Source organism: Mustelus asterias, chromosome 5, assembly GCF_964213995.1.
Source record: "Mustelus asterias chromosome 5, sMusAst1.hap1.1, whole genome shotgun sequence".
NCBI lineage: Eukaryota > Metazoa > Chordata > Chondrichthyes > Carcharhiniformes > Triakidae > Mustelus > Mustelus asterias.
Window position 1 is genome coordinate 25,975,229 of NC_135805.1, and position 26,013 is coordinate 26,001,241.

The 26,013-nt window shown below is 42.5% G+C and overlaps 1 protein-coding gene across 2 annotated transcripts in view; it reads left to right on the forward strand.

Moving 5' to 3' along the window:
* bub1 (BUB1 mitotic checkpoint serine/threonine kinase) overlaps positions 1 to 26,013 on the forward strand; it is a 75,077-nt gene that overhangs the window by 12,294 nt on the left and 36,770 nt on the right. For both annotated transcript variants that reach the window (XM_078212302.1, XM_078212303.1), the window contains exons 5-10: positions 6,057 to 6,172; positions 12,600 to 12,715; positions 13,985 to 14,079; positions 16,917 to 17,110; positions 20,412 to 20,524; positions 21,864 to 22,237. In XM_078212302.1, the coding sequence (XP_078068428.1) occupies positions 6,057 to 6,172; positions 12,600 to 12,715; positions 13,985 to 14,079; positions 16,917 to 17,110; positions 20,412 to 20,524; positions 21,864 to 22,237 (1,008 nt within the window). The remainder of the gene's footprint in view (positions 1 to 6,056; positions 6,173 to 12,599; positions 12,716 to 13,984; positions 14,080 to 16,916; positions 17,111 to 20,411; positions 20,525 to 21,863; positions 22,238 to 26,013) is intronic.

Here is a 26,013-nt window from a genome sequence, read left to right on the forward strand (position 1 = left end):
TCCCCTTTCTGGTGAATGTCATCATTCTTCATGAAGCATCATTCCATCTCAGTGTTTCCAATTTAAAAATAAATGAGCCAAATGTACAAAAATAATTACTTTTACCTAACATTTTGAGCAACTTTTATTCAGCGATAATTTGCATTTATGCAAATGTAGGAAAACACCTTGCAGGGAACATTAAAACTGACAAAGCCCCAGGGCCTGATGGCATCTATCCTCGACTGCTCAGGGAGACGAGAGATGAAATTGCTGGGCCTCTGACGGAAATCTTTGTCGCTTCTTTGGACACGGGTGAGGTCCCTGAGGATTGGAGGATAGCGAATGTGGTCCCGTTGTTTAAGAAGGGTAGCAGGGATAACCCAGGAAATTATAGGCCGGTGAGCTTGACGTCCGTGGTAGGGAAGTTGTTGGAGAGGATTCTTAGAGACAGGATGTATATGCATTTAGAACGGAACAATCGCATTAGTGACAGACAGCATGGTTTTGTAAGAGGGAGGTCGTGCCTTACAAATTTGGTGGAGTTTTTTGAGGAAGTGACAAAAACGGTTGATGAAGGAAGGGCCGTGGATGTCGTCTATATGGATTTCAGTAAGGCATTTGACAAAGTCCCACATGGCAGGTTGATTAAGAAGGTTAAGGCTCATGGGATACAAGGAGAAGTGGCTAGATGGGTGGAGAACTGGCTTGGCCATAGGAGACAGAGGGTAGTGGTCGAAGGGTCTTTTTCCGGCTGGAGGTCTGTGACCAGTGGTGTTCCGCAGGGCTCTGTACTGGGACCTCTGCTGTTTGTGATATATATAAATGATTTGGAAGAAGGTGTAACTGGTGTAATCAGCAAGTTTGCTGATGACACGAAGATGGCTGGAATTGCGGATAGCGAAGAGCATTGTCGGGCAATACAGCAGGATATAGATAGGCTGGAAAATTGGGCGGAGAGGTGGCAGATGGAGTTTAATCCGGATAAATGCGAAGTGATGCATTTTGGAAGAAATAATGTAGGGAGGAGTTATACAATAAATGGCAGAGTCATCAGGAGTATAGAAACACAGAGGGACCTAGGTGTGCAAGTCCACAAATCCTTGAAGGTGGCAACACAGGTGGAGAAGGTGGTGAAGAAGGCATATGGTATGCTTGCCTTTATAGGACGGGGTATAGAGTATAAAAGCTGGAGTCTGATGATGCAGCTGTATAGAACGCTGGTTAGGCCACATTTGGAGTACTGCGTCCAGTTCTGGTCGCCGCACTACCAGAAGGATGTGGAGGCGTTAGAGAGAGTGCAGAGAAGGTTTACCAGGATGTTGCCTGGTATGGAGGGTCTTAGCTGTGAGGAGAGATTGGGTAGACTGGGGTTGTTCTCCTTGGAAAGACGGAGAATGAGGGGAGATCTAATAGAGGTGTACAAGATTATGAAGGGTATAGATAGGGTGAACAGTGGGAAGCTTTTTCCCAGGTCGGAGGTGACGATCACGAGGGGTCACGGGCTCAAGCTGAGAGGGGCGAAGTATAACTCAGACATCAGAGGGACGTTTTTTACACAGAGGGTGGTGGGGGCCTGGAATGCGCTGCCAAGTAGGGTGGTGGAGGCAGGCACGCTGACATCGTTTAAGACTTACCTGGATAGTCACATGAGCAGCCTGGGAATGGAGGGATACAAACGATTGGTCTAGTTGGACCAAGGAGCGGCACAGGCTTGGAGGGCCGAAGGGCCTGTTTCCTGTGCTGTACTGTTCTTTGTTCTTTGTCTCGGGTGAAAAAAGACAGGGAGGAACAAGCAATTGGAGAATATGGCTCAAAGCTTGATCAAAGAGGTCGACTTTAAGAAGGGTCTTTTATAAATTCAAGTTGTTATTGAGTGGGAGGTGAATGCTTTCTGAAATGGAATTCTGAGATCCAGGCAGTGCTAGGACCCCCAACTGTTCATGGTATATATTAATGATTTGGAAGAGGGAACTGAATGTATTATCTTCAAATTTGCAGATGACACAAAGTTGGGTGGGAGGGTGAACTGTGTGGAGGATGCAGCGATGCTTCAGGTTGATTTGGACAGACTGTGTGTATGGGCATCTGCATGGCAGATGCACTATAATGGGATGAATGTGAGATTATCCACTTTGGTAGCAATAATAGGAAGACAGATTATTACTTAAATGGGTGTAAATTGAGAGAGGTGGCTACTCAATGAGACCTTGGAGTCCTCCTGCATCAGTTGCTGAAAGTAAGCGTGCAGATACAGCAGGTGGTAAAGAAGGCAAATGGTATGTTGGCCTTTGTAGCAAGAGGATTTGAGTACAGGGATAGAGATGTTTTGCCACAATTGTATAGAGCGTTGGTGAGGCCACACCTGGAATGTTGTGTGTGGTTTTTGGTGTCCTTATCTGAGGAAGGGTGTCCTTGCTATAGAGGGAGTATAGCGAAGGTTTACCATCTTGGGATGGCAGGTTTGTCATATGAGGAGAGTCTAAGTCGGTTAGGATTATATTCACTGGAGTTTGGAAGAGTGAGAGGGGATCTCATATAAACTTATAAAATTCTAACTGGGTTAGACAGGGTAGATTCAGCAAGAATGTCCCTAATGGTGGGGGAGTCCAGAGCTAAGTCATAGTTTGATAAGCGGTAAACCTTTTAGAACTGAGGTGAGGAGAAATTTCTTCACCCAGAGGGTGATGAATGTATGGAATTCACTGCCACTGAATGTAGTTGAGGTCAAAATGTTGTCTGATTTCAAGAAGAAATTAGATATAGCTCTTGGGGTTAAAGGGATCAAGGGATATGGGGGGGAAGGGGAGATCAGGATATTGAATTCGATGATCAACCATGATCAAAATGAATGGTGGAGCAAGCTTGAAGGGCTGAATGACCTACTCCTTCTAGTTTCTATGGCCTAGCCACGAATGATTGGGTAAATGTGGAGTGGAGGGTGCTTGAGAGATCAGGGACTTCTGGGGTTGTTGCACTGGAAGAGGTTAGAGATAGAAAGGAGTCATGCTATATATAAAATGTAAACAATTATGAGGATGTTAACTCAGGCTTTTGGGGAATGGGAGCTAATATATAAGGGACCAAGTGTAGTGTGTCAAAATTCGCAGATGACACTAAGATGGGTGGCAGAGCAAAGTGTGCAGAGGATGCTGAAAGTCTGCAGAGGGATATAGATAGTCTAAGTGAGTGGGCGAGGGTCTGGCAGATGGAGTACAATGTTGGTAAATGTGAAGTCATCCATTTTGGTAGAAATAACAGCAAAATGGACTATTATTTAAATGGTAAAAAATTGCAGCATGCTGCTGTGCAGAGGGACCTGGTGTCCTTGTGCAGGAATCTCAAGGAGTTGGTTTGCAGGTGCAGCAGGTAATTAAGAAGGCAAATGGAATTTTATCCTTTATTGCTAGAGAGATGGAGTTTAAAAACAGCGAGGTTATGTTACAGCTGTGTAAGATGCTGGTGAGGCCACACCTGGAATACTGTGTACAGTTTTGGTCTCCTTACTTGAGAAAGGATATATTGGGTGAGAGGGTGCAGAGGAGATTCACTTGGTTGATTCCGGAGTTGAGGGGGTTGGCTTATGAGGAGAGACTGAGTAGACTGGGGCTATACTCTTTGGAATTCAGAAGAATGAGGGGAGATCTTCTAGAATCAAAAAAGATTATGAAGGGAATGGATAAGATAGAAGCAGGGAAATTGTTTCCACTGGCGGGTGAAACTAGAACTAGGGGGCATAGCCTCAAAATAAGGGGAAGCAGATTTAGGACAGAGTAGAGGAGGAACTTCTTCACACACAGGGTTGTGAATCTGTGGAATTCCCTGCCCAGTGAAGCAGTTGAGGCTACCTCATTGAATTTCTTTAAGGCAAGGATAGATAAATTTTTGAACAGTAAAGGAATTAAGGGTTATGGTGAGCAGGCGGGTAAGTGGAGCTGAGTCCACGAAAAGATCAGCCATGATTTTATTGAATGGCGGAGCAGCTCGAGGGGCCAGATGGCCTACTCCTGCTCCTAGTTCTTATGTTCTTATATTATGGCTTGACTGGGACTGAGATAGATAACTGACAGCAGACCTATACTCTGTTACCTGCCAGCCAATTGCAGCATGGGAGCACAGTGGTTAGCACTGCTACCTCGCAGTGCCAGGGGCCCGGGTTTGATTCCTGGCTTGGGTCACTGTCTGTGTGGAGTGTGTACATTCTCCCCATGTCTGTGTGGGTTTCCTCCGAGTGCTCCGGTTTGCTCCCACAGTCTGAAAGACGTGCTGGTTAGGTGCATTGGCTAAATTCTCCATCCGTGTACCCGAACAGGTGCCAGAGTGTGAAGACTGGGGAATTTTCACAGTAACTTCATTCCAGTGTTACTGTATGCCTTGTGACACTAATAAATAAACTTTAACTTTTAACCCTACTCCTTGAACTTTTATTCCCCCCATATCATACCTTTGATATGGCACCTTATCATATTGTCTGGAAATCCAATTACAGTATGTCTACAAGCTCCCCTTCATCCACAACGCATATTACTTCTTCAAAGAACTCCAATAAATTGGTTAAACGTGATTTCCCTTTCACAAGACCATGTTCACTGTTCCCGATTACACTCGGCTTCTCTAAATGCCCAGCTACCACTATTAGAATCAAGCTAACTGGCAATGGTTTCCTGTTTTCTGCCTCCCTCGCTTCTCTAGAGGACCAACACTCTTTTTATTTGTCTCAACTTTTGTTGTTAATTTTTATGCTTTAACATTTCTAGCCAGCTTCCTCTTGTACTCTGATTTATTTCTCGTAATTAGTATTTAAGTCATTTTCTGCTGTTCTTTATATTCTGACCAATCATCTGACCTGTCACTCACCTTTGCTCAGCTACATGTTTTTTCCTTAAGCTTGCTTTCCTTTATTCTTGAGTTAAGCATGGATGGTGGGTCCTCCCCTTAGATTTTTTTCTTGACAGGAGGAATATACTTATTCTGCATATTCTGAACTATCTTCTTAAATGTCTGTCACTGCTTCTCTATTAATCTATCCTCTAGCCTAGTTTCCAAGTTCACTTCAGCTAGTTTAGCCTTCATGCCCACGTAATTGTCTTTATTTAAATTTAAAATAGTAGTCTTAGACCCATTCTTCGCCCTTTCAAACAATTTAAAATTCAATCATGATTTTTACTTTACTTTAATTAACCGTGTCACATTACACAATGCCAAGTGTAATACAACCTATTCTCTATTTGGTTTCAGAATGTGGAGCTCTAAGAAATTATCCTGAAAGCATATCCTGAACTCATCCAGGCTACTACTGACAATCTGATTTGTCCGTTTATAAAATGGTTAAAATTGCCTATGGTTATTGCCATTCCTTTATCTCACTTACCCAATATTTGTACGCTTAGTCCTACATCAAAGTTACTGTTAAAAGGCCATTTGACTTCTTTCCCCTATTATTGCTCATCTCCACCTAAACTGATTCTACATTCTAATCTCCAAGGTCATTTCTAACTATTGTACCAATGCCATTCTTGATTAACAGTGCTATCCTTCCACCTTAGCTTTCTATTCTTCTTAAATGCCATACTCAAGATATAGACCTGAAGTTTTAAGGCTAGTTGATACCAGAAATGGGTCGAATTCTGACTGTCAGATCAGTTTCCCCCTTTATAAAATGTGGAATACACTTTTGATATATTTACATTGATATTTTTAAGAATAGAAGTAGGCTTTAAAATTAATTATTCTGGTGCTACTTAATGCCAGTTTGAGATTGAAAATTAAGAAAAATATATTAATTCTCACGTAGTATTGGGACTAAAATGCTTTGCAGAAAAGAACTCTCCATGTACCACTGGTACATTATTTACATAATGTTTTAAATGTCCGCTTGTGCATGTGAAGCTCTTACCTTCAGAAAAAGCCCTCTGATAAACAATATATTGCAAATAATCTTGAATATAAATTTGCTATATAATTAACTATTTGATACTGATAGGGTCACCTTTAAAATAATTATTTAAATATTATTAACAGTATATTTTGCTTTGTTTGATTGTAAGTCGAGCAATTGATCTTGTGCTATTTTCTAGGTGTTTCAGGATTCGAACATCTCAGAACCTTTGTCCAATTAAACCAGAAAATCCGATGAGAGCTAAACCTGGATCTCTGGGAAACCAACACGGTGTGGCTTTCGCAGCTCAAAATGGTGAGGTGTTTTTTTTTTTTTGCTTTTCTTCATGATAAAGCAGAGGTTGTTAGGTTAGAAGTATTCTTATACCAAGTGTAATACTGATTAGGTTTCAGCTGGAACATAGAACATAGAACATAGAAAGCCACAGCACAAACAGGCCCTTCGGCCCACAAGTTGCGCCGATCACATCCCCACCTCTAGGCCTATCTATAGCCCTCAATCCCATTAAATCCCATGTACTCATCCAGAAGTCTCTTAAAAGACCCCAACGAGTTTGCCTCCACCACCACCGACGTCAGCCGATTCCACTCACCCACCACCCTCTGAGTGAAAAACTTACCCCTGACATCTCCTCTGTACCTACCCCCCAGCACCTTAAACCTGTGTCCTCTCGTAGCAACCATTTCAGCCCTTGGAAATAGCCTCTGGGAGTCTACCCTATCCAGACCTCTCAACATCTTGTAAACCTCTATCAGGTCACCTCTCATCCTTCGTCTCTCCAGGGAGAAGAGACCAAGCTCCCTCAACCTATCCTCATAAGGCATGCCCCCCAATCCAGGCAACATCCTTGTAAATCTCCTCTGCACCCTTTCAATGGCTTCAACATCTTTCCTGTAATGAGGTGACCAGAACTGCGCGCAGTACTCCAAGTGGGGTCTAACCAGGGTCCTATAAAGCTGCAGCATTATCTCCCGACTCCTAAACTCAATCCCTCGATTAATGAAGGCCAGTACGCCGTACGCCTTCTTGACCGCATCCTCCACTTGCGAGGCCGATTTAAGAGTCCTATGGACCCGGACCCCAAGGTCCTTCTGATCCTCTACACTGCTAAGAATGGTACCCTTCATATTATACTGCTGCTTCATCCCATTGGATCTGCCAAAATGGATCACCACACACTTATCCGGGTTGAAGTCCATCTGCCACTTCTCCGCCCAGTCTTGCATTCTATCTATGTCTCGCTGCAACTTCTGACATCCCTCCAAACTATCCACAACACCACCTACCTTGGTGTCGTCAGCAAACTTACCAACCCATCCCTCCACTTCCTCATCCAGGTCATTTATGAAAATGACAAACAGCAAGGGTCCCAGAACAGATCCCTGGGGCACTCCACTGGTCACTGACCTCCATGCAGAGAAAGACCCCTCCACAGCCACTCTCTGCCTTCTGCAGGCAAGCCAGTTCTGGATCCACAAGGCAACAGCCCCTTGGATCCCATGCCCTCTCACTTTCTCAAGAAGTCTTGCATGGGGGACCTTATCGAACGCCTTGCTGAAGTCCATATAGACCACATCCACCGCTCTTCCTTCGTCAATGTGTTTGGTCACATTTTCAAAGAACTCAACCAGGCTTGTAAGGCACATTGTATTTATTTCTGGGCATTACACTTTGGTCATGCACTAGATTGCCAAGTTCCTTTGGCATGACCCAGCCTCATGATCACGTTGTTGAGGGCAGTAGAGTGGGCATCGCACATGTGTGCCGGACATCTAATGCCGATTTGATATTCCGCTTGCATATCGTCACTGTAGTGAAAGCTGTCTCTTAATCAACTACAGCTGAAGATGTATGATACTTCCCCCACCATTACTATTTGAAAGGATCATTCAATTATTAGCTTATTGCTATCTACTCGCTGTTGGGAGTTTGTAGCAGTACAGAGTTGTTGGAAGACTCCTGAACAGTTAGCACAATCTGCTGGGAGTAGTACTGGACCTTCAGAAGCCATCAGATGTGCTTAAAAACCTCTGAGGACACAACTTGCTCCCAGACATGAGGCTTTAGTTGCAGTCTGTCTTGAACTGGGGCATCAGTGGGAGATCATAGGAACAGGAGTAGGCCATTCAGCCCATCAACTCTGTTCTGCCACTTATTGAGATCATGACTGACGTGTGTGGACTCTCTCTACCTGCTTTTGGCCCATATCCCTCAGCAGGCGGCCTTGTCCAGCTGGGATTATCAGGGGCCAATTTTACTTGCACTTATGTTACTAGCATAAGGGCTTGGCTGCTATGCTTCACCAAGGAGGTGGTCGCAGAACAGTGCCAACTCTTAGCAACTGACTTGTACAAAGAACAAAGAATATTACAGCACAGGAACAAGCCCTTCGGCCCTCCAAGCCTGCACCGACCATGCTGCCCGACTTAATTAAAACCCCCCCTAGCCTTCCGGGGACCATATCCCTCTATTCCCATCCTATTCATGCACTTGTCAAGATGCCCCTTAAAAGTCACTACCGTATCCGCTTCCACTACCTCCCCCGGCAATGGGTTCCAGGCACCCACTACTTTCTGTGTAGAAAATCTGCCCCGTACATCTCCTTTAAACCTTGCCCCTCGCACCTTAAACCTGTGCCCCCTAGTAATTGACTCTTCCACCCTGGGAAAAAGCTTCTGACTATCCACTCTGTCCATGCCCCTCATAATCTTGTAGACTTCTATCAGGTCTCCCCTCAACCTCCGTCGCTCCAGTGAGAACAAACCAAGTTTCTCCAACCTCTCCTCATAGTTAATGCCCTCCATACCAGGCAACATCCTGGTAAATCTTTTCTGTACCCTCTCCAAAGCCTGCACATTCTTCTGGTAGAGTGGCGACCAGAATTGAACACTATATTCCAAGTGCAGCCTAACTAAGGTTCTATAAAGCTGCAACATGACTTGCTAATTTTTAAACTCAATGCTGTATGCCTTCTTGACTACCCTCTCCACCTGCATTGCCACTTTCAGTGACCTGTGTACCTGTACACCCAGATCCCTTTGCCTATCAATACTCTTGAGGGTTCTGCCATTTACTGTATATTTCCTATCTTTATTAGACCTTCCAAAATGCATTACCTCACATTTGTCCGGATTAAACTCCATCTGCCATCTCTCCGCCCAAGTCTCCAACTGATCTATATCCTGCTGTATCCTCTGATGGTCCTCATCACTATCAGCAAATCCACCAACCTTTGTATTGTCTGCAAACTTACTAATCAATCCAGTTACATTTTTCTCCAAATCATTTATATATATATATATATTACAAACAGCAAAGGTCCCAGCACTGATCCCAGACTAAGTCCAGGACAGCAGTGCCAATGGCCATCAAGGTGATAATGGCCCAGAATCCTTTCAGCAGCTGATCCTCCTAGGCTGCTGAAAGACAATATGGCAAACATCTTGCTGCATCTAGGGAGGAGGTCACAGAGGCTCTGTCCATCAAGAGCATGTACTTCATTGTCTCCTTTCTGAACAGAGATGCAGGAGCAGTATGAACGTGAATTTACCAGCACAGCAAGCTTCCCTAGGGTGCCATTCACTGTGTGTGGATTTGTAAGTGCCACATCCCATGATGCGCTGTACCGTAACTGTAAATGCTTCCACTCATTAAAGTGGCTTTAAACAAGGTTTACTCAAATTATGTGCCATATGTACTCGAATAATAGTCCATCTCATGTCAAAGTTGACCCTGACCTTTGGGCAAGAAATCCTCATGTAAAAGTCAACATCTGACTTTTCAAGGACACTCCGTTCCAACTCCGCTCAGAGTTTTCTCATCCTTCTGCATCGATGCTAGACCATAGAGTGCAATTTGCCCACTGAGATATCAGGGAACTTTAGTAAACGTTTAATTTCTTGTTGAAATGATGAAGCTAGGCTTGGATTAAACTGCAGAGTCAGTGTGTGTGAGTCACACAGATAAAAACTTTCTCAGAACTTAAACTAAGCTCACTGAGCTGCCATGAACAGTCCCATGGCCCCATAGGAAAATAAAAGTTTTCTTCCTGCTCCAATCCACTTCCCTGCAAGCTGTGAATATCTGAAATGGAGATTCTGTAAACTTTGTATAGTTCTCTGCTGGGAGCGTCAGTAGTGTAAAGTAGACCCCTCAAAAATATTATCCCCTGAAAAAGTCGACCCCTTATCATTTTGTCTTTTAAAAAAAAGTCTCAGAAATTCAACTTTTACAGAAGTGTATATGGTAGGTGAAAGGTCACACAGCAATAAGTAATGTGCTGCACAACTAAGAACACGCTGCATGGATGCAATGCTCCCTTTAGGATCTTTAGAATTAAAGATGTTATAGAATCAAGATGTGCATGCTTACACTATCTGTAGCTTGTAACGTCATAACAGATTTCTGTTTGAGAAAGAAACTGACTTCAAGATTCACACTACAGATTCTTGGATATCCTATAATAAGTTGCCCAAGGGACCCTAGATTTTGAATAACTGATGCCTGTCAGACTCTTGTGGGGTGCCATGATGATCAGTATTCGGGTCTCAACAATTTACAATCTATATGTACTCTTGGTCTAATTTACTGATGATACAGAGATAGGTAGGAAAGCAAATTGTGAGGATGATGCAAAGGGACATAGATTAAGTGAATGGGTGGAAATTTGGCAGATGCAATATAATGTTGGAAAATGTGAGGTTATCCACTTTGGTAGGAAGAATAAGAGAGCAGAATAATATTTCAGTGACATGGGACTATAGAAAATGGTTCTAAGGTGTCCATGTACATGAATCACAAAAAACCTGATATGCAGGTACAACAAATAATTAAGAAATAAATGAAATGTTTGTCTTCATTGCAAGGTGGATGGATAATAAAAGTAGGGATTCTTTCTGCAGTTACAAATTGCACGTAGAGTACTCCCAATTTTGTTCCCATTATTTAAGGAGAGAAACACAAAAACTAGGAGTAAGAGTAGGCCAGTTGGCCCTTTGCGCCTGCTCCACCATTCAATGTGATCATTGCTGAACCTCTATCTCAATGTTGTATTCCCGCTTTCTTCCCATACCCTTTGATGTCATGAAAATCTAAAAGATTATAGAAACCCTACAGTACAGAAAGAGGCCATTCGGCCCATCGAGTCTGCACCGACCACAATCCCACCCAGGCCCCACCCCCATATCCCTACACATTTTACCCACTATTCCCTTTAATATACGCATCCCAGGACACTAAGGGGCAATTTTAGCATGGCCAATCAACCTAACCCGCACATCTTTGGACTGTGGGAGGAAACCGGAGCACCCGGAGGAAACCCACGCAGACACGAGGAGAATGTGCAAACTCCACACAGACAGTGACCCAAGCCGGGAATTGAACCCAGGTCTCTGGAGCTGTGAAGCAACAGTGCTAACCACTGTGCTACCGTGCCGCCCCTCTTATCTACCTCTTTCTTGAATACTTGCAATGACTTGGCCTCCACAGCTTTCTGTGATAGAAAATTCCATAGCTTCACTACACTTTGAGTGAAGAAAACTTTCCTCATCTCAGTCCTAAATAGTCTACTCCATTTCTTGAGACTCTGACCCATTGTCTAGATTCCCAAACCAGGGAAAACATCCTCCCTGCATCTAATCTGTCCAGCCCGATTAGAATTTTATATGTTACAATCAGCGCTCCTCTCATCCTTCTGAACTCTATTGAATACAGGCCCAGCCGAACCGATCTCTCCTCATAAGATAGACCCATCAATCCTGGTATCAACTTAGTGAACCTGCACCACACTCCCTCTATGACAAGTGTATCCTTTCTTAGGTGGGGAGACCAAAATTGCATGCAATACTCCAGGTGTGGTCTCACCAAGGCCCTGTATAACTGCAGCAAGACATTTCTACTTCTGAACTCTAATCCTCTTGCAATGAAGGTCAACATACCATTTGCCTTCCCCGTTGCTTGTTGCACCTCCCTCTCCACTTTCATTGATTGATGTACAAGGACATCCAGCACCCACTTCCCAATACATCACCACTTAAATAATACTGTTTTTCACACCAGAGTGTATTACTTCTCATTTATCCATGTTGTACTACATCTGCCATGTGTTTGTCCACTCAGTAAACCTGTCTTATATTTGCAGTTCAGGAAAGGTTCACTATGCTGATTCCTGGGATGAAGTGGTTGTTTTATGAGGAAAGGTTGAGCAGGTTGGGTCTATACTCTCTGGATTTTAGAAGAATGCAAGGTGACCTTATTGAAACAAGTAAGATTCTGAGGGGTCTTGACAGTATAAATGCTAAATGGATGCTTGTGGTGAAATCTGGAACCCGGGAGCATGGTTTCAGAATACAGGATTTCAGGTTAAGACAGATGTGAAGAGGAATTTCTTTTCTCGGACCGTTGTCGTTCTTAGGAAGTTTTTGTTCCAGAGAGCAGTGGATCATTGAATCTATGCAAAGCTGAGTTAGACAGATTTTGACCCACAAGGGAGTCGAGAATTATGGTGATCCGGCAGGAAAGTGGAGATAAAGCCACAATCAAATCAGCCATGATGTTCTGGAAAGGTGTAGCAGGATTGAATAGCCAACTCCTGCTCTTTTACTTTTGCTGAGATCTTAGTATTTTCTTATTTCGGAGGAATTGTGACAAACGGTCAAGCTATTGTAAATGTAAAAATCTGCACATCAGTAGCATTTAAATTAATAGTGTTGTGTATGTTCAGGCTTTCTACCCGAACCTTTGGAAAATTCTCAATTCGTCAGTCAAGAATTGTCTGCTTTGAATAAAGCTGGGTTGAATGCAGGGCCTGTGGGACGAGAGGCGTTTCCTAAATCTCAGGTAACTATCTTTATTGTCATCTTCAAGGATTACGTACTAATTTTCAATAATGTAATAAGAGCTTGTCACTGTTCATTTATTTGCTGTCAAAATTGCATGATAAATGACTGCATAGTCATGTCTTCAGAGAACAATGCTATGGGCCTGAGCTCAACGGACCTTTAAATGATCTGCCGAATTTTCTGTCGCACCTGCTATGATTTCTGAGGTGAGCGAGACGGGAGAAATTTGGCTTATGTTTTACTTTGTCCCTTCGGGCTTGTGCTTGACTATGATGTCCCCACAATCAAACAGTTTACTTATCAAGATTCATGCATAAAATAGTGACATAGAATTCCTACAGCGCAGAAGGAGGCCATTTTCCCCATTGAATCTGCGCTGACTCCGACAGAGCATGCCATGTATTTACCCTGCTAATCTCCCTAACCTACAACATCTTGGACACTAAGGGGCAATTTAGCATGGCCAGTCCACCTAACCTGCACATCTTGGGACTTGACGATTTTCGAGTTTTGACGAACAGCAGTTATGAATTGACACCCCCGTTTTGATTTTGCAACGTCGGTTTGACTTTACGATGCCAAGCCAGCATGTTCAGATGTGCGCATCAATGTTCCGCGTTGTCCATTGGTATGACTGGACAATGTCATTCCAGCCATTATACCATTTTTATTGGGTCAATCAATCTTCAATTAGAAATGAGTGATTTAAAGATGGATTCATAGAATAAAACAATATTGGTTTTTTTTGGCAGAATCCTCACTATTTTATTGCATATATATGCTTGACTTGTATTTAATATGGGCTCAGTCGCAGAAGTTAAAGGTTAAACAGACAAGTGATCGATGGCTTAATAATATCCAAACACTAATCAAGGAGCTTGTCCCTGGCGCACAGGCATCAACAGTCACCTAAGCGACTTGACACAGCAAGAGTTGAGAACACTTAATACTGCGGGTGCCCCATAAATGATTTCTGGTCTTGGTTCAGGAACCAATTCCCCATTTATATCATTGTTCTTATGGGGAAATAAGTTCCTACTTACAACATTTCCATTTACAACGTGGTTTTCAGGAACCAATTGTATTGTAAGTCCAAGGACTGCCTCTGCTTGCATAAGCTACCATGGTTACCAAGTAAAGTGATAATGCTTACTGAAGAAAAGGAGTAAGGGATTTTTTTTTTAATGTTGTAGTATTGGTGCTTGAAACTTCAAACCAAAACTCCATCTAACCTCTGAAACTTTTCTTGTAAATATATATTTTTCAGGATTTACATCCGCAGGTATTACAGGACAGCATACAAATTGGTTGCAATGGTAAACAATCTACACTTGCTCCTTGTGGCACGGAGTCGAACAGTTTGTAAGTAAATTTATTTTAATGGCTAAATTATCATGATTTTAAATGCCTCGATCAAATTTTATCTCAACCTTCTCTCAGGAAAACAGTCCCAACTTCTCTAATCTATCCACAAACTGAAGTTCTTAATTCCTGGAACCATTCTTGAGAATTTTTTCTGAACCACCACTACTGCCTTCATATCTTTCCTCGTGTGGCACCCAGAACTAGGTGCAGTTCTTGCTGAGGCCAAACCAGTGTTCTCTATAAAAGTTGCACACAAGTTCCTCTATGCCCTTATTGATAAAGCCTAGGATGCAGTTTCCTTTTTTAATTGTCCTCTCAATCTCTCCTGCCACTTCAATGATTTATGCACTTAAACATCAGGTCTCTCTGCTTCTGCACCCCTTTTATAATTGTACCCTTTATTTTTTTACCATCCCTCCATGTCTTCCTACCAAAATAATCACTGCAGTTCTCTGCTGAGATTTTCCAGCATTTTCTGTTTTTGTACCTGTCTGTGCCCTTCTGAGGTGGGGGAGTCGGTGACGCAGTGGTATTGTCACTGGACTTGTAATCCGGAGACCCAGGGTAATGCTGTAGGGCTGGGTTAAAATCCCACACGGCATATGGTGAAATTTGAATTCAATAAAAATCTGGAATTAAAAATCTAACGATGACCATGAAACCACTGTCGATTGTTGCTTTTAAAAAGAAGTCATCTGGTTCACTAATGTCCTTTGGGGAAGGAGATCTGCTGTCCTTAACTGGTCTGGCCTACATGTGATTCCAGAGCTACAATAATGTGGTCAACTTTTAAAATGCCCTGTGAAATATGTTCAGTTCAAAAGAAATTATGGATGGGCATAAATGCTGGTCCAGCCAGCAACGCGCACATCCCCATAACAAATAAAACTATCCTCCTCACAGTTCACTATACTTCCAAGTTTTGTCTTATCCACAAATTTTGAAAATGTGCCCTGCATGCTAAACTCTAGGTCATTAATATATATCAGAAAGCGGAGGAATCCTAACACTGATCAGTGGGAACTCCACTATAAACCTTTTTCCAGTGTGAAAAAGAACCACTAAGTACTACAATGTGTTTCCTGTTGCTCAGCCAATTTTGTATGTATTGGATGCTGGAAATGCAGTAAATGCTTATCTATTTCTGTCAACTAGTCATCAGTTAATTCTGTTTATTTTTAGATGCTATCTAACTTGTTGAGTATTTCTAATGTTTTTTGTTTTTCTTTACGCCTCATCCTAAATCTAGTCCAGTCTTGTATCAGTCTTACCTTCTGTCAGATCAATATCGGGCTGACTGCTGCCACAATTTTTACACTCTTGCCATCAATTCCCTCAGCAGTCATCAAGTCTATTTCTATTGCTCGATGTTCATAGGCATAACAGCAAACTTGTATTGAAAGATATTTAGTTTGTCTCACTCCCTCCTCCCCCCCGATCTTTCCAGATCAGAGCAGTGAGTAGAATATAATAAACAATCTTATTTATTTAGAACTGTCACATTAAAACATTTCAAAGTACTTCATAGAATAAATTATAATGAACTATAAGGATACTTATCTAAATGGATACAAAATTGGCTTCTTGACAGAAGCCAGAGGGTGGTTGTAGAGAGTTGTTTTTCAAACTGGAGGCCTGTGACCAGCGATATGCCTCAGGGATCAGTGCTGGGTCCACTGTTATTTGTCATTTATATTAATGATTTGGATGAGAATATAGGAGGCATGGTTAGTAAGTTTGCAGATGACATTAAGATTGGTGGCATAGTGGACAGTGAAGAAAGTTATCTCCAAGTGCAACGGGATCTTGATCAGTTGGGCCAGTGGACTGACGAATGGCAGATGGAGTTTAATTTAGACAAATGCGAGGTGATGCATTTTGGTAGATTGAACCAGGGCAGGACTTACTCGGTTAATGGTAGGGCGATGGGGAGAATTACAGAACAAAGAGATCTAGCGGCACATGTTCATAGCTCCTTGAAAGTGGAGTCACAGGTGGACAGAGTGGTGAAGGAGACATTTGGCATGCTTGGTTTCATCGGTCAGAACATTGAATACAGGAGTTGGAATGTCTTGTTGAAGTTGTACAAGACATTGGTAAGGCCACACTTTGGAATACTGTGTGCAATTCTGGTCACCCTATTATAGAAATGATATTATTAAACTAGAAAGAGTGCAGAAAAGATTTACTAGGATGCTACTGGGCCTTGATGGGTTGAGTTACAAGGAGAGGCTGGATAGACTGGGACTTTTTTCTCTGGAGCGTAGGAGGCTGAGGGGTGATCTTACAGAGGTCTATAAAAATAATGAGGGGCATAGATCAGCTAGATAGTCAATATCTTTTCCCAAAGGTAAGGGAGTCTAAAACTAGAGGGCATAGGTTTAAGGTGAGAGGGGAGAGATACAAAAGTGTCCAGAGGGGCAATTTTTTCACACACAGGGTGGTGAGTGTCTGGAACAAGCTGCCAGAGGTAGTAGTAGAGGCAGGCACAATTTTGTCTTTTAAAAAGCATTTAGATAGTTACATGGGTACGATGGGTAAAGAGGGATATGGGCCAAATGCGGGCAATTGGGATTAGCTTGGGGGTTTTAAAAAACAGGGTGGCATGGACAAGTTGGGCCGAAGGGCCTGTTTCCATGCTGTAAACCTCTATGACTCTACGACTTTTATGTCAGAGCACCCAAACATCACAATTTTGCTTAACTAACATTTGCTTATCTAATGTGATGTCTTCCATTTAGATCTTTTGTGTGGCTGTGGATAATTTTCACTCTGCATGTGGACAGATTTTGATAACCAACTCAAAATTTATCTCATTTCTGTTATCCATTTAGAATGTCAAATGCACCTAAGCTCGTGCATCAAAATGATGGCCAGGGTAAAATTCAGGAAACATCCGGTGAACTGCAGCAAGTCATTATGTATCATAAAGATGTTCTGTTTTCTGGAGATAAAGAGATGTGTTTTGAAGAAATTCGAGCTAAGGATCACTTTGTGCGAAGCCAACAAAAAGAAAAGTTCGAATGGAGTATGTGTTTTGTTTCTCTTATCATAGTTTGCAGCCAGTCCACTGGGAATTACCAGGACTTTTGTTTTCTATGGAGAAACTTCCTGGTTTGGGCTTGCTTGCCTACTGGTACTGGCCTGTCGTCTGATTATTCATTGACAAATTATGTTGCCATGCCAACCGCATCACTAGAATCTTTAAACCGTGCCTTCTAAATCTTTATTTTAAAATGGTGGGTTTCTATAAAAAGGGAAATAAAAAAGACTTGCATGTATATAGTTCTTTTCACAACCTCAACATTAAGTAGACAAGTCCCCAGGGCCTGATGGGATATACCCCAGAATACTGAGAGAGGCAAGGGAGGAAATTGCTGGGGTCTTGAGAGAAATCTTTGTGTCCTCACTGTGACTTCCCCTGTAGCCAGTAAGAAGTCTAACAACACCAGGTTGAAGTCCAACAGGTTTATTTGGTAGCAAAAACCACTAGCTTTCGGAACAGGCTGTCCCTTCATCAGGTGGGTGGGAGTTCTGACAGGGCATAAAGACACAAACTCAATTTACATGAATAATGATTGGAATGTGAGTCTTTACAGCTAATCAAGTCTTAAAGGTATAGACAATGCGAGTGGAGGGAGCATTACAGGGGAAGTCCCAGAGGATTGGAGAATAGCCAATGTTGTTCCTTTGTTTAAGAAGGGTAGCAAGAATAATCCAGGTAATTACAGGCCGGTGAGGCTTACATTAGTGGTAGGGAAATTATTGGAGAGGATTGGAGGGCGGCATGCTAGCAAAGTGGTTAGCACTGCTGTTTCACAGCTCCAGGGACCTGGGTTTGATTCCCGGCTTGGGTCACTGTCTGTGTGGAATTTGCACATTCTCCTCGTGTCTGCATGGGTTTCCTCCGGGTGCTCCGGTTTCCTCCCACAGTCCAAAGATGTGTGGATTAGGTTGATTGGCCGTGCTAAAAATTGCTCCTTAGTGTCCTGAGATGCGTAGGTTAGAGGAATTAGTGGGTAAAATATGTAGGGATATGGGAGTAGGGCCTGGGTGGGATTGTGGTTGGTGCAGACTCGATGGGCCGAATGGCCTCTTTCCGTACTGTAGGATTTCAATGATTCTTCGAGATTTATTCCCACTTGGAAATAAGTGGACGTATTAGTGAGAGGCAACATGGTTTTGTGAAGGGGAGGTCGTGTCTCATGAACTTGATCGGGTTTTTCGAGGAAGTGACGAAGATGATTGATGAGAGTTGGGCAGTGGATGTTTTCTACATGGACTTCAGTAAGGCCTTTGACAAGGTCCCTCATGGCAGACTGTGTGCAGAAGGTGAAGTCGCATGGGATCAGAGGTGAGCTGGCACGGTGGATACAAAACTGGCTCGGTCTAAGAAGACAGAGGGTAGCAGTGGAAGGGTGCGTTTCTGAATGGAGGGCTGTGACAAGTGACGTTCCTCAGGGATCAGTGCTGGGACCGTTGCTATTTGTAATATATATAAATTATTTTGGAGGAAAATGTAACTGGTTTGATTAGTAAGTTTGCGGACAACACAAAGGGTGGCGGATTTGCGGATAGCGATGAGGACCATCAGAGGATACAGCAGGATATAGATCGGTTGGAGACTTGGGCGGAGAGATGGCAGATGGAGTTTAATCCAGACAAATGTGAGGTAATGCATTTTGGAAGGTCTAATATAGATAGAAAATATACAGTAAATGGCAGAACCCTTAGGAGTATTGATGGGCAAAGGGATCTGGGTGTACAGGTACACAGGTCACTGAAAGTGGCAATGCAGGTGGAGAAGGTAGTCAAGAAGGCATATGGCATGCGTGCCTTCATTGGCATTGAGTTTAAAAATTGGCAAGTCATGTTGCAGCTTTATAGAACCTTAGTTAGGCCGCATTTGGAATATAGTGTTCAATTCTGGTTGCCACACTACCAGAAGGATGTGGAGGCTTTGGAGAGGGTACAGAAAAGATTTACCAGGATGCTGCCTGGTATGGAGGGCATTAGCTATGAGGAGAGGTTGGAGAAAGTTGGTTTGTTCTCACTGGAACGACGGAGGTTGAGGGGAGACCTGATAGAAGTCTACAAGATTATGAGAGGCATGGATAGAGTGGATAGTCAGAAGCTTTTTCCCAGGGTGGAAGAGTCAATTACTAGGGGGCACAGGTTTAAAGGAGATGTACGGGGCAGATTTTCTACACGGGTAATGGGTGCCTGGAACTCGTTGCCGGGGGAGGTAGTGGAAGCGGATACGGTAGTGACTTTTAAGGGGCATCTTGACAAGTACATGAATAGGATGGGAATAGAGCGATATGGTCTCCGGAAGGGTTGAGGGTTTTAGTTAAGTCCGACAGCATGGTCGGTGCAGGCTTGGAGGGCCGAAGGGCCTGTTCCTGTGCTGTAACTTTCTTTGCTCTTTGTTCATTGGGCATCCCAAAGTGCTTTGCGGCCAATAAGAAACTTTGGCTGTAATGTTGGAAACTCAGCAGCTAATTTGCTCACAGCAAACTACCATAGACAGCAATAATCTGTTTGTGCTGATTGAGGGATAAATATTGACCACAGCACCAGGGATAACTCCTCCGCTTTTCTTCACGGAATCTTGATCCTGAGAAGGCAGATGAAACCTCGGTTTCATATCTAACTCAAAAGACAGCTCTGACAGTCTCATACGTAAAAACACTGATACCCTCAAAAATGAGAGCCTCTCCTATTTCAGATGGAAGTTGTTTTAAAGGTCCAGTAGGCCATTTAGTCCCTTGAGTAAAAATAAAGTACTGCAGATGCTGGAGACCTGAAATAAAAACAAAAATGAATTGATCTTAGTCTATAAAATTTTAGTTTGACTCAACATCCACAGCTTTTTTGAGGGAGAGACTTTCAGATTTCATTGATGCTTTGTGAAAGATGGCTTCCTGATTTTGCTCTAAAATGGCATTGCTTGAATACTCCACATAAGTACTCAATCTTAAGAACAACTAGCTCTTATATGGATAATGCGTTCAAGCAGATTCTTGGGAGACTGGTCATTTTACTGGCTTTCTATCTAAAATGCTTGAGTTTGCTTTTCTGAAGAGAAAGGGTCAAGTGCTTAAATGAATCATCTCATCAATCTTTTGCAATTGGTTAAGTTCATGATGAAAATGCTCCTTTTCATCCTTGTAAGTGGTTTCAATTTTGCAAAGGTGTAATAATCTATCAGCCATAATGTTCTATTATAAATTCCGATCAATTCTGTTAAAACCTGCACTAAAATCTTTTTATAAAAATCTGCTGCTTTTTTAAATATTCAGATGTTTTTTTTTCTCTCTAAATTGAAGAGGAGATTGTCACAACCTCCAAGTCTGATGAGATCAAATCACTGGAGCAGAAATTGGAACAACTGAAAGTTCAACTGAAGTTAACCCAGGACCGGGAACAGGAAATACTGCAGGTGAGATCTGTCTACCTGTACAGATGACACTTCCCTGATAGTTTGAAAATCTTGAATATGTGGCACGTGATTTTAGTCAAGTTTGATATGGATCACATAGCTATATAGTTTTTTTATTTAGCCCATATGGGGAATTTGTACATTGCACTGCAGCCAAAATGATAAACTTTTCCTAATTCAAATGGGTGCTTACTGTTTCAACTGTGCAGTATGCTGCTGCTGCATTGGAAGACATTCCATTAAGTTTCTATATCTTTTAAAACATGTACCCTGATCTCTTTGCATTATTGGAACAAATAAGCTTGCGCATGTTTTATACAATGTGCAACTTCACAGGTTTTGTAATTTGCATTTCTGTACCTGATCCAGTGTACCCAATGCAGCTATCAGCTTTCATTAAATATTTTCCTCTGTGTGTCAGCATTTTGTGAATGTTGTAAACAAAATGAAACGATGTGAAGGAATGCCAACAGCACAGGTGAAAACAAAATACCAGCCTGCTGTTTGTTCACTTGCCTGCAATTAAATGCAAATAATGTTGCAACCGGCTTAAAAATGACTTGGGTTTATTATAGGACAAAGTCATTCATCCTCTGCTTTTATGCAGAAGTACTATAGGATATTGTCATATGTTCCAATACAAGTAAGATGATGAAGAAACACAGATGTCTATATTGCTTTTTACTTATTTGATAATTGAAAGAACACAACCCATGCAGTGCCCATGAAACTGGTAGTAATAGTAACACGTATGCAGATAGATCCTTGGGAAAACATTGTGTGCTGTTTTGATTACTAAAGCTAACCTCACCATATTTTTTTATGATTATGTAGGACAAACTCAGTTACGATGTCATTTCATCCTGTTTATACACTTGCTGCATAAGCTTATTTTAGTGTTAAAATAACTGCGATCATTTGTGAAGCATGCCCACGAATGCCTTTTTAATTACATTCCAAACATTCCTGCAAGAATGCTTGTAGTTTTCGATATCTTCTCTCTTCCCAGTACATTCAGAACAGAACTCTATTTGTACTAACCTCTAATCTTAACTGATTTACTAGTAGTTACTTACCACACTTATGAACAGTTAATACTGATTGTAATACCTAAGGATGACCGACTGTAGTATTTTAGTTAATGCAGAATCTGACTTTTATCTGTGTTTATTTATTAGTGTTTGTGTGTGTGAATATGTTTTACACAAATAAACATTTGGAATGACTATTCTACCTGTTATACCTATACTCTGACATTTTTAAAATATGTAACCACACTGGAAGTTGCACCTTTTCTCAACTCTATTTGTTTTCCAAACATTTAAAACTTGTTATGCAGACATCATCGCACAATGCCTTGCAGCAGATTCCTGCACCATCACCACTACCCATCAAGTCTGCTGCAGAATCTTCGGCTACTGTTTTACAAAGTAAAACAGACGCAAGGGAAGGAAATGAACTAAATTCATCTTTAGGAGCTTGTGCTGGAACAGTCGCAACTACAAGTTTTGCTGTTGCTTCTCTGCAACAATCCCGATGTGAGCCAACATTCTCGTTGTCAACATTAGATCATAAACCGAGATCTCCTAGTGTTCAACCTGAATTTGGATTTTATGGAGAGCCAGAGAAAAGCTTCAGTGACACATGGGCAAAAATGGACCCTCCATCCGGATCTATAGCTACAGGTATAAATGAGAGCATCAGTAAAGAACAGTAAGTCATTTTTCCATCTTTTAATCTTAGAAAGTCTATGTTGAATCCCAAAAGCAAACTTAGCAATAATCAGTTCTGTTTTTTTCCCAATGCCCTTCGAAAGTTCAGTTTAAATAACCTTTTCTGATTTGCTTTTGGTTACACTTTAATGATGCTTCAGTGCACATGGCTTTAGAATGTTTTAATAGACGAATCTCCTCTTGGAGCTTATTGCTTGTGACATTATTTGTGAGTCTGCTATTTAATTAAGAAATCTATTAATTTTGGGCTGAAAGCAAAAAAAGTGAAAAAACTGTCAGGTTTTTGTAAAATGCCAACTGGATCAGGCAGGAACTTTGTCCTAGCCCACCCACCACTTCCCCATCCCCGGTCTGGTCTACATGTGACTCCAATTCCATACTGTGTTGTTTACCATTGGCATCTGCATGGCAACTAGGGGTGGATAATAAAATCTTCCATGTTAATGTCCCCCATATTTCCAAAACATTTTTAAATCGAGAAACCTGCAAAACTTTTACATCATCTTCCTTTTCTTCCTTTCCTGAAGACAACATTCTCCAGCTGGAATGCAGTTCCATAGACCCTTACCATAACACATTGAGTCAAATAATCATCTGTGTGCTAGACAATTAGGGCATGAAGTTGGGTGCAGTGGCACTCATTTTTTGGTGCCATGGATGCTGTTTGGGACCAAAATGGCATCTGATCTGTGCATGCACACTGCTCCTGTGAACAGTGGGAGATGACAATGTTCAGCCAACTTCCATCAGAAGTATACAGTGCAGGCAGATCATGGTTGATTTGAGACTTGTGCTGCTATTTGGAGCCCAGCAGCACTCTGTTAACCTCGCATGGCTGAATGTACTTTAAATGTGAGGCCGACCCCTTCTTCATCAGCACTATTAACAGGGATAATCAGATTATTATTTGCTAGTTATTTTCTGACTGTTCGAGCGATTGGTGATTTCCATGCTTGTTTCACTGGGCAAAATTGTACAGGGTTGGTGTGGCTGGTTTTGAAGGATCTTTTTCTGACATCAAGGTTTTTGTGGAAATGAATTGTTCCCAAACATGGTACAATTTTTAGTACACCATGCTGGGACAATGAGCAGAGAATACACAGAGCAGGACAAGCTGCTGAAAGAGGGGCAGGACGATTCTCAGCAGGAGGCCATATCTTCCCACTGCATTAAGGGAGCAATTTTCTTATCTGAAATTTGGCGAGGAAATGTTTGTGTTACCCTTCAATAAGGATGTCCTTACTGAAATCTGTCTTCTGCTGCAACCACAATTGCAACCTCAGAGCAGACCATGGCTATGAGTTTTCTACTTTGGGCTCTGACTGAACCTTAAGCTAATTGCAATATCTTTCAATTTGCCATCCACTGCAGTGTACAGAATGTTCCCTCAGATTCACTATTCAAAGGGAGCTAACTGCATTTCATTCTCTATCTTGCTAGAGACCAATAAGCAGAGTCAGCATTAGGTTTGCCAGGATTGCAGGCTTCCTCATGGTGCTGGGGTGCTGGTTACTAAGCAACAAGGATTATGCAGTGATAACTTTCATCTTGACTCTGCTGTGCAACTCCTCCACAGATGCACAGTTTTGCACACAATGTGAGCCATACTGCTACTGGAAATTTGAAAGAGCAAGACCATCAAGGTGACTGGCAGGGTATCAGATGGGAAGATGAAAAGCAGATTCTTGCCCAATGGAGCCATTGTCTGTTCCCCTGTTTGGCTCCTTTGTAACCTGAAGCAGGACAGATTGCTGGACTGGTGTGTCGCCCTTTTGCACACACTAATCTATAACTGATACCAGCATTTTGAACTTGTGTATGAGCTTGCACCACAGCTTTCTCTGCAGCACTCAGACATTAGTGACTGTTGCTTGTGCGGCAGTGGAAACTGGGACATCAGCCATTAGGCACTGCATCATGGTTGATCAAACAATTACGCTAATTGAGTTGGTCACCACTTGCATGCTGAAAAGGATGGAGTCCAAGCTCTGCAAAAAGCCCTGTGCTAAGTTGGTACCCAAAAGTGATAAGCATGAGGTCAATGGCACCATGACATTGTGAGGTATGAGGCACATTGGAATACCATTCCAATGGCCACAAACACAATAATTGACATTGCATAATAACCATCTTTTCTTTGGAGTGTGCCTGTCAACTTCGGGTTAGTTCCTGTTGCCCCCTTATGCCCTCCATGGGAGGGGGAAATGTGTCACAGAGTGTAATACAATTTGGTTGATAGAAACATAGAAAATAGGAGCAGGAGTAGGCCATTCAGCTCTTCAAGCCTGCTCTGCCATTCAAAGAACAAAGAAAATTACAGCACAGGAACAGCCCTTCGGCCCTCCAAATCTGCACCGACCATGCTGCCCGACTGAACTAAAACCCTCTACTCTTCGGGGGACCATATCCCCCTATTCCCATCCTATTCACGTATTTGTCAAGACGCCCCTTAAAAGCCGCTACCGTATCTGCTTCCACTACCTCCCCTGGCAGCTAGTTCCAGGCACCCACCACCCTCTGTGTTTTAAAAAAAAAAATTGCCTCGTACATCTCCTTTAAACCTTGCCCCTTGCCCCCTACTAATTGACTCTTCTACCCTGGGAAAAAGCTTCTGACTATCCACTCTGTCCATGCCTCTCATAATCTTGTTGACTTCTATCAGGTCACCCCTCAACCTCCGTTGCGCCAGTGAGAACAAACCAAGTTCCTCCAAACGCTCCTCCTAGCTAATGCCCTCCATACCAGGCAACATCCTGGTAAATCTTTTCTGTACCCTCTCCAAAGCCTCCACATCTTTCTGGTAGTGTGGTGACAAGAATTGAACACTCTGTTCCAAGTGCAGCCTAACTAAGGTTCTATAAAGCTGCAACATGATTTGCCAATTTTTAAACTCCGTGCCCCGGCCGATGAAGGCAAGCATGTTGTATGTCTTCTTGACTGCCTTCTCCACCTGCATTGCCACTTTCAGTGACCTGTGTACCTGTACACCCAGATCCCTTTGCCTATCAATACTCTTAAGGATTCTGCCATTTACTGTATATTTCCTATCTGTATTAGACCTTCCAAAATGCAATACCTCATATTTGTCCGGATTAAACTCCATCTGTCATCTCTCCTCCCAAGTCTCCAACCGATCTATATCCTGCTGTATCCTCATCGCTATCCGCAAATCCGCCACCCTTTGTGTCGTCCGCAAACTTACTAATCAAACCAGTTACATTTTCCTCCATATCATTTATATATATTACAAAAAGCAAAGGTCCCAACACTGATTCCTGAGGAGCGCCACTTGTCACAGCCCTCCATTCAGAAACGCACTCTCTGTCTTCTTTGACCGAACCAGTTTTGTATCCACCTTGCCAGCTCACACTGATTCCATGCGACTTCACCTTCTGCACCAGTCTGCCATGCGGGACCTTGTCAAAGGCCTTACTGAAGTCCATGTAGACAACATCCACTGCCCTACCCTTATCAATCATCTTCGTCACTTCCTCGAAAAACTCGATCGAGTTAGTGACACACGACCTCCCCTTCACAAAACCACGTTGCCTCTCACTAATATGTCCACTTATTTCCAAGTGGGAATAAATCCTGTCTCGAAGAATCCTCTCCAATAATTTTCCTGCCACTGATGTAAGCCTCACTGGCCTGTAATTACCTGGATTATTCTTGCTACTCTTCTAAACAAAGGAACAACATTGGCTATTCTCCAATCCTCTGGGACTTCCCCTGGATCCAGTGAGGATACAAAGATTT